Source organism: Vulpes vulpes, chromosome 6 (assembly GCF_048418805.1).
Source record: "Vulpes vulpes isolate BD-2025 chromosome 6, VulVul3, whole genome shotgun sequence".
Lineage (NCBI taxonomy): Eukaryota > Metazoa > Chordata > Mammalia > Carnivora > Canidae > Vulpes > Vulpes vulpes.
This window is the reverse complement of record NC_132785.1, coordinates 6168206-6188589: the sequence shown is the minus strand read 5'-3', so window position 1 is coordinate 6188589 and position 20384 is coordinate 6168206. Positions and strand designations below refer to the sequence as shown.

Below are 20384 nucleotides of genomic sequence, written 5' to 3'. Positions count from 1 at the left end.
CATCAGCCCCAATCCCAAAATCTACCTCAGAGATCTAGTTTGAACATAAAATTGCTTTCTGCTGTTTTTTGTTATATTTCCTTAAGGAAATGCATCTTCTATCTATAGATCATATCTTTGTAACACACACTGGCTGGTAGAAGTGTAGGAAAAAGTAACACCCAAGATATTAGCCGACTGAGATTCTTGACTTCCTACATCAACCGCAAACATGAGATTATAGCTGGTGCCCGACATCTATAAGAAGTACTTAATAAACCATAGTGGTACCGTCAGGACTCAGGCAAGTAACAGAAACCAAGGAGTATAGTCATGCACGACAGGGAATTAATTTATCATTAGAATAAGAGAGTGTCTTCTAGAAACCCACAGGCAGGAATGCAGTCAATTTGGGAATGCCCACCCTGCCCTTGCAGCTGTTTGTATATGTGACTCCATTCATTCAGCTACTACGTGCCAGGCCCAATGTTTGTGGCTGGACCACAAGAGGAAACACAAACTGATCCACCCCTTTACAGCCTAAGTCCCAGGGCTTACAGTCTAGTAGAGGGAGACAAATCAAGTTATCACACAAGTAGATATACAAAGGCAACTGTGGTGATGCTGAGAAGGGCAGGTACGTGGTGCTGAGTGCGTAAAGGAGGACCTGACCTACTTAGGGAGGTTAGGAAAGGCTTTCTGAGGAAGTGACTGCTGAGGAGAGATCTAAGTTTAAGCAAGCAACAACATGACACTGGGGAAAAAGAAGAGCTTTCCAGGTCTGGAGAAGAGAAAAGGCCTCCTGGCAGGACAAAAGCATGGCAAGGCACAAGGGCCTGAGCTCCGTGGCTGCAAAGTAGATGAAGGTCCCTGCCCAAGGTCACAATAAATATTACCAGGGTCAAAGCACAGGGATTTCCACCCAGATCTGCACCACTCCTCAGCTATTTTCATTCTGCCACGCCTCCCCAACCAGCAAACATCTTTCTACTCGAAACTCTTCTTAGGGATAGAGGTTCACCAATTAATGCTGACTCCCAAGAAAATCGCCATGTAGAACAGGAATAAGAAATGCAAAGGCTCAAGCCGGAGAAACCTGAGACCTTGCCACAGAATTGTTGCTTTGAGCGAGACCAATCTGGAATTGAGAAGCTTGGGGAAGATCTATGTCAGTAGTATTCAAAGTGTGGTCCATGGGGCACCTGGGTGGCTCATTGAGCGTCTGCCTTCGGCTCAGGGCTCAGACGTGATCCTGGGGTCCCAGGATCAAGTTTCACATGGGGCTTCCCGCAGGGAGCCTGCTTCTCCCTCTGCCTATGTCTCTGCCTTTTTCCCTGTCTCTCTGAATAAATAAAATCTTAAAAAAAAAAAAAAAAAATCTTAAAAAAAAAAAGTGTGGTCCCCGGATCAGCAAAAGCAGCATCTCCTGGGAACTTAATAGAATCGTGAATTCTCAGGCCCAACCAGAGAACTATGAGTCAGAAACGTGGGGGGGGGGGGGGGGGGGGGGGTGTCCCAGCAATCTGTATTTTAATCGGAAAGACGCCCAGCAGGGGCTTCTACTGCACACACAGTGGTCTACATCAGTGCTTCCCAAACCTGTCAGACCACATTAATCACCTGGGGAACTTGTTAAAATATTCCTGAGCTACAACCTATTATCTACAAAACCCAGAATCACAGGTAGAAACTTATATTCAGACGATCAGCTGGGTTTGGGAGTCCCTGCTTGATACCAAATAATAGTGACTGACACAGTGAACAATTAATTTTCAAATGCCATTTTTCCTTCCGAGGTGATTAAGGGTAATAAATACTGGGCTCTACAAGTCTGATTCAGTACCTAACGTGATTGATACTTTCTTGTTTTGACTTGATATCTCATCTGATGTTTTTTGATGAATATCTCATCTCAGTTTCCTATCATCACATCCACCAAAAACTGTATGAGATCTAACGAGTGCCTACCAAATTCAAACCTTGTTATTTTAGTTATGGTCTAAAAATCTGTTCTCGAATATGTCCCCATGATTCAAAATATCCAAAAGAATGCACCCAAGCCTTGGAATACAAATATGTATCTAATTCAGAACTTTTTCTTTTTCCTGCCTCTGCAAGGAAGTAGATGTTCTATTACAGTGATTCAGCATTGTTTTAAATATATGTACAAATAAATATGGGAGGAATTGAGCCGATATTGTCTAAAAACAAAAAAACAGAAAATACTTTCAGAGCTGAAAGTACAGATATTACCATAGATTCATTTTAATGCAATAACATTCTCAAGAATTTTCCCATTTTAGAATTCTTCGATATTCTGGAATTTATACAATTCATCTGCAAATAATACTGACTGGTCTATTGTAGAGAATTTTACATGTTCTCAGACAAGGTAATAACATATGACTTCTCTCAAGATAGAAGAAGGCCACAGTCCAGTGAGAAAGGACCAAAAAAAAATCAGCAGTCACTGTGACATAAAAAAAGGCCCCAATTATTGGTTATCTTAAGGTAGTTTAGTGGTTAGAACCAGCAATCTTTGTGTAAAATCAAAATTTGTGAAGTGGCTGCTACCACTCCAGTAAGACATGGAATCAATTTCAGTGGTTTTTAAAACATGGCAAAGAACATGGGAAGAAAATGCAGCCTGGATTAAATAAATGTCCATTAAGATATTAAAAAGAAATCACTCTGAAATTAATAATGGATTATTTCCCATTACATGTTATCATCTTCAAAAAAAGAAAAACAGAAACCCTTCTATAGAGCACAGAATCTAGAAGGCAGAATCAAGAAGGTAAACTGTTTTTTTTTTTTTTTTAAGATTTTATTTATTCATGAGAGAGAGAGAGAGAGAAAGAGAGGCAGAGACACAGGCAGAGGGAGAAGCAGGCTCCATGCTGGGAGCCCGACGCAGGACTCGATCCCGGTACTCCAGGATCGCGCCCTCGGCGGAAGGCAGGCGCCAAACGGCTGAGCCACCCAGGGACCCCGGTAAACTGTTTTTTTAAAGATTTTATTTATTTATTTGAGAGAGACAGAGATAGTAAGAGAGAACACGAGTGGGGAAGAGAGGGAGAAGCAGGTTCCCCAGTAGGCAGGGAGCCTGATGTGGGGCTCAGTCCCAAGACCCAGGGATCATGACCTGAGCTGAAGGTAAATGCTTAACCAACTGAGCCACCCAGGTGCCCCCAAAAGGTAAACCATTTTATCTGTAAAAATAAAGGGACTAGAACAGCAAAATAAGTTTAAGTTCCTCTTCTACATTTTTATAGAATAAGGAATTAAGTCACAGATCCTTATCTCATACTATATGCAAAATAGATTAAAGATCAAAATACAATATCACAAAACTATAAGAAAACATATACTTATATGTTTTAGGATAACACAAAGCCATCCCAGAAAAAGTAACAGAACAAACTTCTCCCCAAATAAAAATGCTAGTAAGAGACTGCAATACTTAACAAAAGATTAAGATCCATAATAGAGTATGTATACAAATCAGAAAGAAAGAAAAAAAAACAAGCAATCAATAGGAAATAAGGAATTAGAACACACAATTCACAGAATGCAATGGCCAAAAAAAAAAAGGGAGGAGAAATGTTTGGCTTCTAGTCTCAGGAAAATGCAAAAAAAAAAAAGAAGAAAAAGGAAAGAAAGAAAGAAAGAAAGAAAGAAAGAAAGAAAGAAAGAAAGAAAGAAAGAAAGAAAGAAAGAAAGAAAGAAAGAAAGAAAGAAAGAAAGAAAGAAAGAAAGAAAGAAAGAAAGAAAGAAAGAAAGAAAGAAAGAAAGAAAGAAAGAAAGAAAGAAAGAAAGAGAAAGAAAGAAAGAAAGAAAGAAAGAAAGAAAGAAAGGAAGGAAGGAAGGAAGGAAGGAAGAAAGAGATGCCATTATCTCACCTGACAGAGTAACAAAATTACTCTACTTGCTGTTTGGGGACGTTCTCATTCCTCAACAAGGTTATCTAAGTACAACCTGTTACATGTTGAAAGGTCCAACACTAAGGACCTGCTACTGCTCTGGACCAGTATCTGCTGATGGGACCAACTCCTGGGGTAGGAGTATTTGAAGGAAAGGCACATCCACCCCCACCTCCCTGTCCCTGAGGCCACGTGGGATACAGAAGGGGAAGCCTGGGCACCACCTGTTCCTTCTCTTAGAGTTTCATATCCTCTTCAGGCATCTGAATGTAAAGCGGACTCCGTGAACTCTGAGGAAATGTCAAAAAAATTTTTAACTTTAAAGCCTTAAAGTCTTACAGCACCTGGTGTATTTCATGCATCAGCAAAACCAGTAAAAAGATTAGTAAGAGCGTGGATAAAAAGAACCTCTTGTGAACCTGTCAAGGAATAGTTTTCAAAAGTTGGAAACAACACAGTAAACACAGGTCAAAGATTTCACTTCTTACCAAAGAATCCCAAAGAGTGACAAAAGACAATACCGGAAAAGGATAAGGGGAATAAGATTACAAAGTCAAATGATCAATGTCCTACAAGGTTAAACAATTATGACATCCTTTCTACCAGAGAAAATGAACAGGTCATTCTAAAATAAAAATCACATGCGGCTTATCGATATTGTACAAGTTAACACCAGACGTTACATAGTCTGGGCCCTAATCAATCAGTCAAACAAAAAGGGTCAGTTAACCATTAGATGGATTTGTTAGATACTGGTCTAGTACAGTGACTTCCCAAACATTTTAGTCTGAGGACTCCTTCACACTCTTAAGTTACTGAGATCTCCAAGAGCCTTTGTTTATGTGGGTTCTATTTGTTAATATACATAGCATTAGAAATTAAAACAAAATTTAAGCATATTAAATCACTTAAAAACAACAAACCATTTACATATTGACATAACTTTTTTTTTTCATCTCTATTTTCTAATACAAAAAATATTAGTGAGCTGAATGGCATCATTTTACAGTTTTCCAGATCACTGGCATTTCAAAATAATAATTTATTGATGACATTAATTCAATAATTACAAGGTTACAAAGACTATAACAGGCATAACTAAAGATAGCTAGTAAGAGTACTGAGAACAACCTGAGTTAAGCTCTAAAAACTCATGTATGTTTATCCTCAATCTACCACTTTTGAAAATTCTAGATCACACACGAATACCCAAGGACACTTCCCATTAGCTGTCACATATTATATAGCATCACATATTATATAGCCTTTGGAAAACTCTATCCAGTCATAAAAAGAATGAGAGTGAAAAAGGCAAATAATGTCCTATAATTATGACAATAGTTTGAATTTCACAGACCCCCCTCTAAATTTAGGGTACACTTTGGGAACCAATGATCTTGTAGGACACTGAAAGGGTATACAGGAATCTATTTTCCTTATTTCAAGTTTCGATATGTTTTCTAAACATATTTTTTTTAATTTTTATTTATTTATGATAGTCACACAGAGAGAGAGAGAGAGAGAGAGAGAGAGAGAGGTAGAGACACAGGCAGAGGGAGAAGCAGGCTCCATGCACCGGGAGCCCGACGTGGGATTCGATCCCGGGTCTCCAGGATCATGCCCTGGGCCAAAGGCAGGCGCTAAACTGCTGCGCCACCCAGGGAATCCCTCTAAACATATTTTTAATAAGAATGTAATTTAACATAGCCTTTTAAAGGCATTTGACCTATGAGCCCAAGACTCCTACAGAAATACTCATAAACACACACACACATATGCACACACACAGTATCACTGTAAATTCTGTAGTGTTCACTGCAGTCTCATTAACATTGGAGAAAAACTGGAAACAAATTTCCCCATAGGGGAATGATTTACAAAGTGAAAGTGCATATATATGCATATGTGCATATATTTACATATATATAAATATTCATGACATACTGTCAAGTGAAAAATTTGCAAAGCAATATCTATCGGCCACCTCATCACAAAATTTATATAAGCATATTTAGGTATTTGTAAATATATGTATTTTAAAGGTCTGGAAATACACACCAAACTATTAGCAGTGATACCTCTGGGTAATAGGATAAGAATAGTAGAGGGCAAAACAAACCTTTTTTATCTTATATACGACTGGATTATTTGAATTCCTACAATGAGCATATTGCTCTTGTCATAAAAAAACAACAAAATGAACAAGGCAACTGAGAAACACAGTGACTAAATACAGCACAGTATCCTGAACTTAATCATCAGAAAGGACACAATGGAAGACTGGAGAAATCCAAGTAAAGCCTATAGTTGAGTTCTACAAATTAAAAAATATAAAAATAACCAGAAAAATGTATAGACACTAAACTGCAAATACTTGACCCAGGCAATGGTGGTATTGCCCTCAAATAGCCAGAGATAAAGACTGCTGGAAACCACAATAATGGAAACTTTCACACAATCTACGAAAAGGGAAAACTATTATAGGTTGTCCTGGGGGTGCACAGAGACACATTCAAGTCAACAGGTACAAAAGACCAAGAGAAGACCCAGAAAGCGTTCCAAACACTAGCCACAGGTTGTGTTTCACAAGGGTACACTGCACTGCAGGGCACAGTCTAGGGCAACAGCGATCAAGAACAGAACTTTCAATTCAGGTATGTTCTGCATATGTCTTCTTTATTACTCCATTTACTCACATTTACTAGTTTTCTCCTCTCCCAATTTGAAATAATCAATTCGTACGCACGTCCCAAGAAGCCCCCAGCTATGCTAACAGGAGACTGTTTTGGAGCAAGTCTGCCCTCGGAAGCTCCAGCTTCCACATAGTAGAAGGGGCTTCTCTTCTCCCAGAGCGACCATTCAGTCCACATCAGCCTTGCGTATGGGGCAAATAGTTACTGGACAAAGGAAGTCAATAGGGCAGCTTTCAAATGCATATTAAATATGTGGCAAAACCTGCCCTGGTCTGTTCCTTCAGCAGGAACAGTCTGTTCCTATCTTCCTCCACTCCATTCTCACAACAGTAGTGGCCACAAGCTCTACTACAGCTGGCACTGCCATTTTCACAATTAAATGAAGATATAGCATCCATTTCAGAATTTAAAAGGTCTACTTCTTCATGGAGAAAAGGAAGGTGATAATAATAGTAAATACAACAAAGGAGTTGAGCAAATATTAAATATGTCCAAAATATATTTTTCTAATTTGGCATTTGTGATAAACAAGGTACGAAATGAAATACACATAATGATCTCAACTATGTTATCTTAACAAGTTATAAAATTTAATTTGTCTGATTGGATAGCTGATGGTCTTAAGGAATTATTAATTGTAAAGATATGGTGGGGATTTTTTTCAAGTCCTTATCTTCTAGAGACATATTCTGAATTATACAGGAATAAAGTAGTAAGATGCCCAGGCATTTGCTTCAAAATAATCTCAGGTGGGGTGGGGAGGAATAGGTGAGTTATAGATGAAAATAAGACTGTCCACAGATTGATAAAGCATCAAAGCTGCTATCTGATAGTTGGGAAGAGGGGTATCATTACATGACGCTCTATACTTTTACATAGGTTTGAAATTCTCCAAAATGAAATGCTTTCTAAAAAGCCATAAGGAGAATTTTTTTAAAAGATGCTTACTCTAAAACAGAATATAATGAATGAAGAAATTAAGTTAAAAGTAGATTAAAACAGCTCTTTTTATGTATCTTTATGCTTCAAATTCCTTGAAGTGGTATTTTAAAAAAAAAGTAACTAAAGATTACAACAGGGAAGGAGTACAAGATAGAGGGTAATATTGGGGTGCCAGTGGTTTTGAGAAACTCGTAAGTTCCCCACAGTGGTTCTTAAAATGTGGTCCTCCAGACAAACCTCAAAAGCATCACCCATAAACCTGCTAGCAATGCGAATTCACAGGCTACATGCCAACCTCCTTAATTATTATCTTTATCTAAAAATTATCTTTAGGGGGTAGGGCCCTGCAACCTGGATTTAACAAGCCCTGCTGGTGATTCTGATGTCCATTAAAGGTGGGGAACCACAATAAAGCTGATCAGACTGATAAAAAGCAAGAGTGGAAAGCCTCAGCCCAAACCGGCCCAAGGGACAACCGAAAGGTAAAAGCAATCCCAAGGATACACTAAGTTGAGTGTACATGTGACAGAAAGGTGGACGCCTCCAGCTGTGACCATCAAGTCTTAACCTTGCCCACCTCCAAAACCAAATGGTTGGTGGGAGTGGGAGAGCTCTGCCCTGGAGAGAAGAGGTCTATCCTCAGAATAAGAGGTGAAGGTGAGGATGGGACAAGAGCAGAGATCTGCCCACTTCCCATCCATGTACTCCAAACAGTCTGCGTGAACAAGTCCCCGTTTCTCAGTCAAGGTAAACGTCTTTTTTTTTTCTTCAATATTTTATTTACTTGAGAGAGAGAGAGTACAAGCAGGGGGAACGGCAGGCAGAGGCAGAGGGAGAAGCAGGCAACCCTCAGAGCAGGGAGCCCAACGTGGGGCTCAATCCCAGAACCCCAGGGTCATGACCTGAGCCAAAGGCAGACGCTTGACCGATGGAGCCACCCAGGTGCCCCGGTAAATGTCTTTTGGAGAAGAAGGCTCATACCAATGTGGGGAAAATCCACACCCAATCACCAATTTATTAATCAAGTGAACCTCATATGTAAGAATGATCCTTTAAAGAAAACAAATAGCGTAATTAGTAAACTGAACAAATTAAAACAATGGAGTTGGCAATGGAGAATACAAGTAATTGAAGGAATAGCAAATAACGTGGAAATTCCAACTGATATCCTCAGAAACGTAAGGATACCACATCTAAGAAAAAAGCAGTTAGGCCAAGAAAGCCATCTTGAATATTTAAAAAAAAAATTACTAAACTTAAAATGAAACAGAAGCTAAAATACTAATGTAATGGACATGCCTGAAGAGGGAATCAGTGATCTGGACATTAATATCTGAAGAAGTCTTCCAGAACAGAGCAAAAAGCCCAAGACAAAACATAAATGTCCAGTGACAGAAGATCAAGGCAGGAGGTGCCACACTCAAAAAGAGTTCCGGGAAAATGAAAGAGATAAAATGGAAAGAAAATCATTGAAGAAACCATTTTAGAAACTGTTCTTCATCCAAGAATGGTACAATTCTACAGAGTGAAAGGACCATGGGGTGTGACAAATGTCCCACACACCTAGACACATAATGGTAAAACTTCTAGAGCTCCAAGCATAAAAAGAAAATCCTAAAAGCTTTTCAATGACAGAAAAACAGGTTTTTATCAATAAGTAAAAAGAAAAGGTGAGAGAATTAGATTGGTGTCTGATTTTTTGAATCAGCAATACTGGATGCTAACAGACCATCACATGAATGCTTCGAAATTCTGAAGGGAAAGGATTTTGAACTTAACACCCTAAACTCAATTAAATAAAAAATTCAAATGGAGGATTCAAACTGATGGATTAATTACCTGATGATACACTGCAGTAAACCAAAAAACTAATCTTGGGATGAAAGAAAAAGCAGGGAGAAGGAAACAGTAATACTTGTATTTGTCTAAATAACTACGCATACTATTAAAACACACGCAAACACACACCAAGGTAAGAGAAATGAATCTGAAATAAATTCCACACGATGACAGAAGATGTCCAGGAAGGGAAAGGGAAGCGCTACGATGCTAACAGAGAGAAATGGAAGATAGGGCCACTGTATCTACAGACTCAGAGAAAAAGATAACCACTAAAGGAACAGCAATAGGTTTAATTGTCTCCGAAGCACTAGAAAGAAAAATGAAGAGAGAAAAACAACAATCATGCCACTGAAATGCTGAAATAAGATACAAAAAAAAAAAAAAAAATGCTAGGACGGTCCCTCCAAACATTTCAACAATTTCAATTAATATAAGTGGATTAAATTCCCCAGAGGCTATTAGACTGAACTCCCAAAAAGCTGTTTTGACTACATTAATTGAGGGAAAATAGGTCAATGCAGAGAGTACTGAGGACAAGAGTATTTCACAGTTATAAAAGGCACAACTCACCACAAGTCATCATATAATGCTTCCTTTTACATTCAGAAATCAGTTTGTTATACGAACAGCTGGACAGGAATGTAGATGGTATGAACAATTAACAAGCTAAATCCAAAAAAACCTTGTATCCAAGGGCAGGCACCCTTCCCCCTGAAAACACAGAATATTTACAAATATTGACTGTGTATTTCATAAAGTAGAAACCACATAGGCTATATGGTGCTTAGAATTTTTAAATGCACTTGAAGAATTCCTGGGTTAAATATAAAGGCAACTGAATCTGAAATTACCCACTAGAAATAACTGACAGTCACTAGAGCTCAAGACGGCCAGATATAGACAAGGCAATACTCAGAAGAGCAGTTTCAGTCTTAAATACATTTATTAGAAAACAAGAGAAATTGAAAATAAAACTTTGTACAATATACTCTAAAGCAGTGATTGTGAACATCCCTGGAGTTATGGGGGTCTGTGAAAGCAGCCTAGGAGTCTGAATTCATTTAGGTATTTAAAGCCTATGGAATTTGCATGCCAGCCTATAATAAAACTGCAGAGTAAGTCAGATTTTAGGATATCAACCCAGTGTGTAACGCTGGTTACTTCATCCTGATGAGATGATTTGGGTTAAGAGTCACAGCTATGAATAATGTAAAAATTAAACTGAATCCCTTAAAGTCAGGCAAGCCTCATTCATTTTTCTATTTTTAATCCATGTATACTGGCAGCACATAAGTAAGCACTCAACAGTGTTACATAAATTGAATTAAGTAATATGCTAGACAGATAATTCTCTAAAACATGGGATTCATTGCAGGAGGAGAGTCAAACAGAATAAAAAGGTCTGTATGGTGGGGCAGCCCAGGTGGCTCAGCAGTTTAGTGCTGCCTTCAGCCTGGGGCATGATCCTGGAGACCCAGGATTGAGTCCTAGTCGGGCTCCCTGCATGGAGCCTGCTTCTCTCTCTGCCTGTGTCTCTGCCTCTCTGTCTCTCATAAATTAAAAAAATCTTAAAAGAAAAAAAAAGTCTGTATGGCAGTTACAAAGTTGGGAAACACTGACCTAAATATGAATTTTGATCTTTGGTCTGTAGTATCATAGCGTTATATGCCAGGTGTTCCAGGATTCTGGATAGGATCTTATAAATATAGGAACAAGAGATCTTTCTTCAGGGCTGCCATCAGCTTTCTTGCTTGCCTTTTTCTTGCAGGCAAGACTCATGGACTTCAATAATCACAATTTCAGAAAAAATTCAATTTTTCAACCACATCAGATTAATTTTCTTTTAAATTTAAAAAAGGAAGGCTCCAGTTCTAGCTAGCACAAGCGACTAGGACATAAGATCAAAACCTCTGGTATTGGGACACCTGGGTGGCTCAGTGGTTAAACATCTGCTTTCGGCTCAGGGCGTGGTCCTGGGGTCCCAGGATCAAGTCTTGCCTCTGGCTTCCTGCAGGGAGCCTGCTTCTCCCTCTGCCTGTGTCTCTGCCTCTCTCTCTGTGTCCCTCATGAATAAATAAATAAAATCTTTAAAAAAACCAAACTCTGGTATGAAAAAGACTCAAAAAATATGTTTATCTAAAAACATTTTAAAAGGGTTCAATTAAGAAATATGCTCAGTTTTAAATCTTAAAACTGAGGTTTTACATTATTTCACGAACTACAGTTTTTGCTACAAATTAGATGGACCTCATCAAGTACCATGCTTTACATTTGAGAAATTAAAAAGGTCCAATTCTGAACCATACCAAAAAGAAGCACTTTCAGAGAATCTAAACATACACAGAGGCCTTATCGACATTAATATTCCAAGCATTAAGTATTTGAACTACTTAAATTGTGTCAATAGGTGAATTTCCCAATGTCCTTGGAAATAAACTGGGAAATTTTAAGTTTCAAGACCTTTTGAGTATATTAATTTGATATGGTTTATAATTTAAATAATCCCCCTTGCTACAGTTAAAGGATGATTCTCGTTTTCCTGCATTTAGATGAAATGACGGGGCAGGTCGGGTGGCCTAGTGGTTTAGCGCTGCCTTCAGCCCAGGGTGTGATTCTGGAGACCCGGGATCGAGTCCCACATCGGGCTCCCAGCATGGAGCCTGCTTCTTCCTCTGCCTGTGTCTCTGTCTCTCTCTCTCTGTGTGTCTCTCATGAATAAATAAATAAAATCTTTAAAAAATAATAAAAAAAAATAAAGACAAAATGACTGTACTTCTCTCCGTAACCTACAGCTTTGCTCAATTATGTTTGCTGAATTAAACATTTTTAAGGTCTTTTTCTTTACTACTAACCCAATACCTTCAATTTTTGACTGGTCCCACAGCAGACTTCCTTACCTGACAGCAATAATACAAATAAATATAAGTAAAAATTAGAACTCTACCAGCAAATATTAGGCAAACCCCAACAATAGAGACAGAGTCTTAAGACCAGTTATGTATTTATTTGCATAGATTCAAAGGAAAGAATTAAAAATCCAACATAATATTTCATAAGGTTTACAATTATTAATCCAGTTGTTTGTTTTTTTTTTAAAAAAGGTTTTCCTCCACTAACTTTAGGATGGGCCTATTTCACATGAGTGCTAGTACCTATACATCTTTAGTTTTTGCAGAATTAGTATTAAGTCCAAAAAAGTCCTTTTTGATGATGTACCGAACACACTGTAAAATCACATTTCTTTCATGTCGAATGTCTGGAGCTAAAAGCTAAAAAACAATAAATAAAATGATTAGCTGGTAAATAAAATATATCCAGGAAACACAATCTAAAATATTATATGTACCTTCTCCATATAAAGAATACAGAATAAAGATATATATTTATAATAACTTATATTTATAAGATATATAAATATATATTTAAATCATTTCACTAAAAAAATAATGCAAGAACATTTCCTCTTAACTTACACCAAGACCATCTAGTTTTTATTTTTTATTATTATTTTTTTAAATTTTTATTTATTTATAATAGTCACAGAGAGAGAGAGAGGCAGAGACACAGGCGGAGGGAGAAGCAGGCTCCATGCACCGGGAGCCTGATATGGGATTCGATCCCGGGTCTCCAGGATCGCGCCCTGGGCCAAAGGCAGGCGCCGAACCGCTGCACCACCCAGGGATCCCGACCATCTAGTTTTTAAACAGCATAAATGTTCACATTTTCAGTTCTTTCTAGGAGTATCTAAACAAAGGACAGGAAATGTAGGTTTAAAAGTCTGTAATTCGGGATCCCTGGGTGGCGCAGCGGTTTAGCGCCTGCCTTTGGCCCAGGGCGCGATCCTGGAGACCTGGGATCGAATCCCACATCGGGCTCCCAGTGCATGGAGCCTGCTTTTCCCTCTGCCTATGTCTCTGCCTCTCTCTCTCACTGTGTGCCTATCATAAATAAAAAGTCTGTAATTCTTTAACCTACAAATCATGTCAAAGAGGACCCTCTTAAACCTAAACCTACAAACAGTATAGAAACTGATAAGCAGATACAGTAAATATAGTAGTGATGAAACCAGCAGTAAAAAATCCCGACATTCCTGGATTTTTACAACTTTTCATTTTTGTGCCTGTTGCAATTGAAGGCAATCTAAAAAAATTCCTGGTATTTAGAAGAAATACATAACCAAGGAATCATATATAATTTGCCAAAAAGGGTAAAATCATTCAATTTATTTTCTGATGTTATTAGTTTAGAAACATCACAGAGGAATCAATGTTCTGTGAAGAGATGATTTAATTTACCACTTACAAGGTATTTTAAAAATGCAACTTACTTTATATAAACACTGAAATTTATAATATAGAGAGTAGACTTCAGATCAATTCAAATAAGAAGCAACTGGGTCTCCATGTAACACCTCAAAGAGGGTAGCCACAGAACACCTTAGCTACAGTGTAAGCATTTAGCTGACAGGGCAAAAAGGACTTTTCACACATTGTCAAAAGTTCTAGGGGATCCCTGGGTGGCTCAGCGGTTTGGCGCCTGCCTTTGGCCCAGGGCAATCCTGGAGTCCCAGGATCAAGTCCCGCGTTGGGCTCCTGGCATGGAGCCTGCTTCTCCCTCTGCCTTTGTCTCTGCCTCTCTCTCTCTCTGTATGTCTATCATAAATGAATGAATAAATCTCAAAAAAAAAAAAAAAAAAGAAAGAAAGAAAAAGTTCTACAAGTCTAGTAAAAATTTTGGAATATTTTTCTATTACCCTTAGTATCAAAGGACTGGATCTTTGAACAGCTTCATGTCCATTACTTAGAATCAAAAGATGTGCTGCTTCCTCTTAAAATGTGAAGAAATAAGATTTTTCAGCACATCACACTGAGAATAAAGCCAAAAATGCACAAAATAAACACATAAAAACCTCTTCCTCCTTTTAGTCTGCCATTGTACTTAGCTGTGCTTTCAATGAAAACTTTAAAAATGTCAGTACACCTCAATACATATTTCCTTATCAATTAAATCTACAGATGCTTTCATTTTTAACAGTTTTAAAAAGTGTAATGATTCCACATTTACTAAACATCAGCTATATGCCAAATGCAGCTTCAAAATTAAGATACACAAATGAGTCTTCAAGGAATAAAGGTCTTTGGTGACGTTAAAAAGCATGCATGCATGAACCCATGCAGAAACCCAGTGGCTCTGGCTTCATCACCTGAGAAGAAAAGAGAGATCAGAATGTAAAGAAAAGTCACTTACCATTTCCAGGAGATATGGATGGTGTGTCCTTGGTTCAAATAAGGTATGATAGTTGTGATAATCTTTTTTCCTCTTAGGGTTTGTCTTTTTAAAACTTTTCTTTGGGCTCCTATAGTTTTTAACAGTCACTTTAACATTGTTCCTTGATCTCTTAGGAGTATTGTTATGAAGAACCTCATCTTCCACCAGAATGTCTGCTTCAGTCTTAATGGGAGCTTCTAAATGTGATGAGAACAAATACAAAAACAATAAAAAAACAGGTAAACTTCAAAAAAGTCATAATACTTTTTTGAAGTAGTAGCCATAATCCCAGTAGCCATAATCCTGGCTACTTATTAATAAAAGCTAGGCATTTTCAATGCAGTACAGTATTTTTCAGATTGGAAATATAACTGCCAATAATTGAAGAGATTACCACAAAGAGCTGCAGGAAGTGATCTTGATGAAGGAAATAGTATCAGATGGAAACTTGCATCTACCCAAAGGAATGAAGAGTGTCAGAAACCGTCAATATATGGATAAATACAAAAAGACATTTTTTTCTGATTTGAAAAAGGTTTTAAAGATAACTGACTACTCTAAGCAAAAATAGAAACAATGTATGTGGGATTCATAACACCTATAAGAAAATCTGATAACAAGATCATAAAGGAAGGGAAGAGGAAAATGTAAGAAAGTATACTGCTATAAAATTCTTAAATTACATATATGAAATGGTATAATACTACTGAAAGTATATTGTGATAAACTGAAGCTACATACTATATATAGACCAACTCCTAAAAAGCCAAAGAGATTCAACAAATAAACCCATATTTACACTGCCCTAATAATAAGACAGCATAAATCCAAAGGCAAGAAAGAAGGAAAATAGAACAAAGACAAAAAGAAACAGCCATATCAATAATTACAATATATATAAATAATTTAAACATCCCACTTAAAAGGGTGAGTGGTCAGACTGGGGGAAGAGAGAGTGTGGGGAACGAGATCAACTACATAATGTCTACAAGAATCCAACCTTAAATTGTTGGCTGTTCTTGCTTTGCACAAACAGAACGGAGATGAAATCTCAGTTATCAAGGAAGTATGAAGCAAAGACTGTCTGTGACCAGACACAGATTAAAAGCAGATAACTCCATTATTGAATTCTACAAATAAGACAAAATGGTAGCAATCCTACACAAAGCCTTAAAAAAGAGGTGGAGGAAATAGATTCCACTCATACCAAATCCAGACAAAGTCATGATAAGAAAAACACATCCTTCATGACCATGGAGGTAAATATCTTTAACAAATAAATTAAGATAGTTAATAAATATCTTTTATAAATTATTAGTAAAAGACCAAGTAGATTTTATTTCAGGAATAAAGGTTGGTTTGATACCTGAAAATCAATCAATGTATTTCACCATATTAAGAAGAATAAAGAAAAGAACCATACGATTAGTTGAAAACTGACAAGTTTTAAGGGTCTCCTCCTCTCACTCCTAAAATGGTTATTCTGTATTTCTGACAAGGTGATATGATATAAAGAATTCAATTCTAGAAGGTGAGAGACTGGGTTCAATTGCCTGGACAAGAGTATAGGAATCTAATCATATCCCTCAAAACCTTCAACACCCAAGTATTACATAAGACCCAATGTGATAACTACCTTTGAAACAAAGTACAGGGTAAGTCTTAGAAGCATAAATCCTAGTCCCAAACTGTTAGGTTCAAGTTCTAGTTTCATCATATACTAGTTGTGATCTTCAGGCAAGTTACTTATCTCTGCCTAAATATCCTCACAAATAATGGCACCTGCTACATGAAGTTACTGTGATAACTAAATGAGTAAAGCACATAAAACAGGACCTGACCCAGAATCAACACTATATAAAGAATTTGCTATGACAGGGGTGCCTGGGTGGCTCAGTCAGTTAAGCATCTGACTCTTGATTTCAGCTCATGATCTCACGGTTGTATGACTGAGCCCCCAAGCCAGGTTCTACATAGCATGGAGCCTGCTTGAGATTCGCTCTCCCTTTCTACCCAATTCAAGTGCACATCATGCACACTCTCCATCTCAAAAAAAAAAAAAAAAAAAAAAAAAAGAATTTGCTATAATGATAGTGGTTTTGATGTGCCCTCAAAGTGATAGAAAAAAGAAAAAAAAAATCAGAAATGTAACCATAAAAGGAGCAAAGAATTCAAGTGGTTTATAGAGTTCAAAACTATGAGAATAATAACAAAAGGCAAAAAGAAAAGACAGGGTTCTACTTTCTATTATTCCCTTCCCCTTCAAGTATTGGTCTTCCAATCCAGGAATATAAAAGTCAAATGAATCAGAGCTTACACTGTCAATTTTCTGCTAAGGAACAAGGAACCAGAACCGTTTATATTTTTCTTGAGGCTCACAACATTTCCCAGCTTAGTATCATATTTTAATGCAATGTTTATCAATCCAAATAAATTTAAAATATAAGCACTGCACTTTTCCAAACCTGTAAATCCTACTTTTTGGCATGTGGCCTTTAAACATGAGTTTTCAATGGAGGACCTCCAGTCACAGCCCAAATCATTTCGAAAAAACAACAATTTTGGAGAGCTATAAAACTGTGCTTAACTTCTAACATGGCAAAACAAAAACAAAAAACTAACATGTAAAATCTGGAAGAGATTTCAAACTACTTGATTTGGAAATATTACTCATTGAAATTTTCTTTCCTATGTGTAGCTTTTTTTGAAATCCCCAAAGCCAAGCATAGCCTCTTGTTTTGTTTCAGTCTTCCTTGTTTAAAACTGTTTCTGGAAAAAAAGCACAATTCATGTTTAAAATCCTCTATATACATACCTGTATTAACTTCTAAGTTGAGATAGATATTAACTAAGATGATACAATTGTTTAAATCTGTGAGGAATCAGAATGCTCCCCTCCATTTAAAATCCACTTAAGTAAGGAGCCTTCTAGATGCTATTTCATGGCTCAGAGAAAGCCCACTTTATTTCTTTGGTTTATTTCTTCCAAAGTCCCTATGTGTCAATATGCTATCCTACAGCTCAGAATTTACAATGGAAGTTGGAAACTTGCTAGTGACCTGGATGGCTTAATAAAGCTGAATTCAAACTACATAAAATAATTCTTAGGCCTTAGGAATGTGAAGCAAAGGCTTTTTCCTTCAGGCAGTGCATTTTAGACAATCAGTAAAAATAAATTCATATAAGATAAAATTTATCTTTTAATAGACAATATCTTGTTATCTTTAAGAAAAGGCTATGCATTTCTGTTCAGGAAGACAGTAAATGTAACACAGAGAATGCCTAAAACGAAAGTTGGTGTTTAAGATTTTTCAGTCCCAAACCTAGGCTTTACAACAGCTCTGCCACATACTAACTTTGCAAAGAAGTTAAGCTTAAGGTTCCATAAATGAAGGAGTGGAATCTCAAAGATCCCTCCCAGTTTCCTTTCTTTCTTCTAATTTAAAAATGGTGGCAGCCTCAAAATTAAGACACAAGAATGAAAGTATTAAATGTTTCATCTTAAGAGAAAGAGAGAGAGAAGAGAGCATTAGTGCAACTTGTTTTTATAAGATTCAGTAATCTGGTAATAGCTTTCATTGCTATCACCTGTCATAAATACAAGCGATAAGCAAGAAATATAATATGTGTTTAAAGAATAACTCCATCTTCATATCAGTGTACTGGAAACAAGAGTAAAGAAATAAATACTGTTTTTCTTAAAATTAAAATAAAAACAAGAAGAGGCAACCATCAGTTAAGAAATACTCTGATAAGGCCAAAGTAGTTTGTATTTCAAAATTCAAGTAGCTTTTAACCAGCTACCACAGTAAACCACGGTCCATTAAAAAAAGAAGAAAAATCCCTATGTTACGGATACATCTAAACATTATCCTTCATATTAAATCCCAACTCTTTCTCCTTCAACATCTTCCAACTACAGAGTGATTATCTCTAGTTTAATCAACATTAAAAGTGCTGCCATCTTCATCCAATTACACTCAAATCTTCCTTTCTTTTTACACATTCACTTGCAGACCCTGTACTCTTATCTTCAGTACAGCTCCTACTGTGATTACACATCTTGTACAGAGACACATACACAGGAATTCTCTCATGGTTGGTAAAGCCCAAATAAATTCACCATGCAGAGCCAGGTTTCCAACAGAAGTACACAGACTTATTCATTAAACAAATGCTGATTATTTATATGAACCTTGGGTTTATAATTGATACATTAGATCAATAACATAATAACTCTTTTAGGTGACCCTAAAAGACACTACATTGAGCTGGTTTATTATCATCTTTAAAGGTTAGACATGTATCCTGTACATCACTGACTCCTCAGAAAAAACCTTGAAGGAATTCCATTTTATCCAGTCTTTGAAACATACAGGCTAACTCAACCACAAGCACAGAGTTATGTGTTCTCCAAATGAGGCAATTTATGTAAATATGCTCTATAAAAAATAACGTTCTATATACATGTAAGGAATTCTACCATCCACTTTGTCAGAAAGGACCTCTATTCATCTACCAAAGGTGCTATAAACATGTTAAGACAAGAATTGAGAGTAAGAAACAACAAATTAACTTTCTTTGCTGTATCTTTTAGAATTGTCTTTGATTCCATTAATGGCATATTATCTCTTCCCCTTCCTATTCTGTCACTGTATTATTTTTGCCCTTTTCTCCCAGACTAACAACACATTTCCTCATTTCTCCAGCTTTCCTTTATCCCAATGCTAACATCACTTCTGAATCAAATGAAAAATATGAAGATTAAATAAACAATGCTCTTGATACATTTTGTCCTCAGGAAGACATACATGAAATGATGCTACTGATGCACACTATACATCAAATTCAAAGAGCAATAAAACAAACCTATCAACTGAGGCCATGACTTACCTTCTGGCTCACTCTCTGACCCTGAGAGACTACCATAGCTGCTCATTAGTGAGCACAGGGCTGGTGTCACTTCCTTGGGTATGACCGTACTTTGTGGTTTCTCCTCTTTATCAGATTCTGAAAAAAAAAAAAAGAGGAATGAAATAAAACAGTATACCAAAAACATCCACCACCATAAAAAAGAAAGCTGACAGGTCCCCTACTCCTTATATGTTAGTGAAAAGAAAGTAATTTCTGATCATTTCCTTAATCTTTCCCAAAAACAAAATTCAGGAAACTTGAAATTTTTTCCTTGGTTTATTTACATCTTCATGGTCAGAGAAGCTACTTGCCCCAAAGAGAAGACAGAAGGTCAATGGAAGCTATATACAGCTTAGTTACTTACCATGCTTCACACGTTATGGAATTTGAGCCTTCTCCAAGTTAATTATACAGTCTTGCCTAATTAATTTATTTTACCTTATTAGGCTATTATGCTATTAATTAATTTTATTAGGTAATAGGAAGGCCAAGGCCAGAAATTTATTTAACTTCACTGGATTAGGAATAAATAATAAAAAAATATCTACTTTTCTTGTTTTTAAGACTAAGTTTTGAGGGCACAAATAAAATTTAACCATTCTATATATAAAAGCTTAGTCAAAGACTTATGCTGAAATGAATTCATCCAAAGTTTTTATTATTTAGAACTTCTAAGAACTTAAGTAAACAAGCCAAGCCAAAGAACTTATTAGCACGTACCAAAGAGCCTGCCAAAGGTAAAGCATTTGATCAGAGCCCATGGAGCCTAGTTGTAGCCTCAGGACACCACCTATTACATTTGTTTTTGGCAGCTCTAAAAATG

The 20384-nt window shown here is 36.9% G+C and overlaps 1 protein-coding gene across 1 annotated transcript in view; it reads right to left on the bottom strand.

Annotated features, from left to right (window-relative positions):
- Positions 1-12363: 12363 nt before the first annotated feature.
- NUFIP1 (nuclear FMR1 interacting protein 1) overlaps positions 12364-20384 on the bottom strand; it is a 44303-nt gene continuing 36282 nt past the window's right edge. Inside the window, exons 8-10 of the mRNA XM_026017247.2 lie at positions 19541-19657; positions 14627-14844; positions 12364-12648 (exon numbers count right to left, since the gene is read on the bottom strand). Of these exons, the coding sequence (XP_025873032.1) occupies positions 12532-12648; positions 14627-14844; positions 19541-19657 (452 nt within the window). The 3' untranslated portion in view covers positions 12364-12531. The remainder of the gene's footprint in view (positions 12649-14626; positions 14845-19540; positions 19658-20384) is intronic.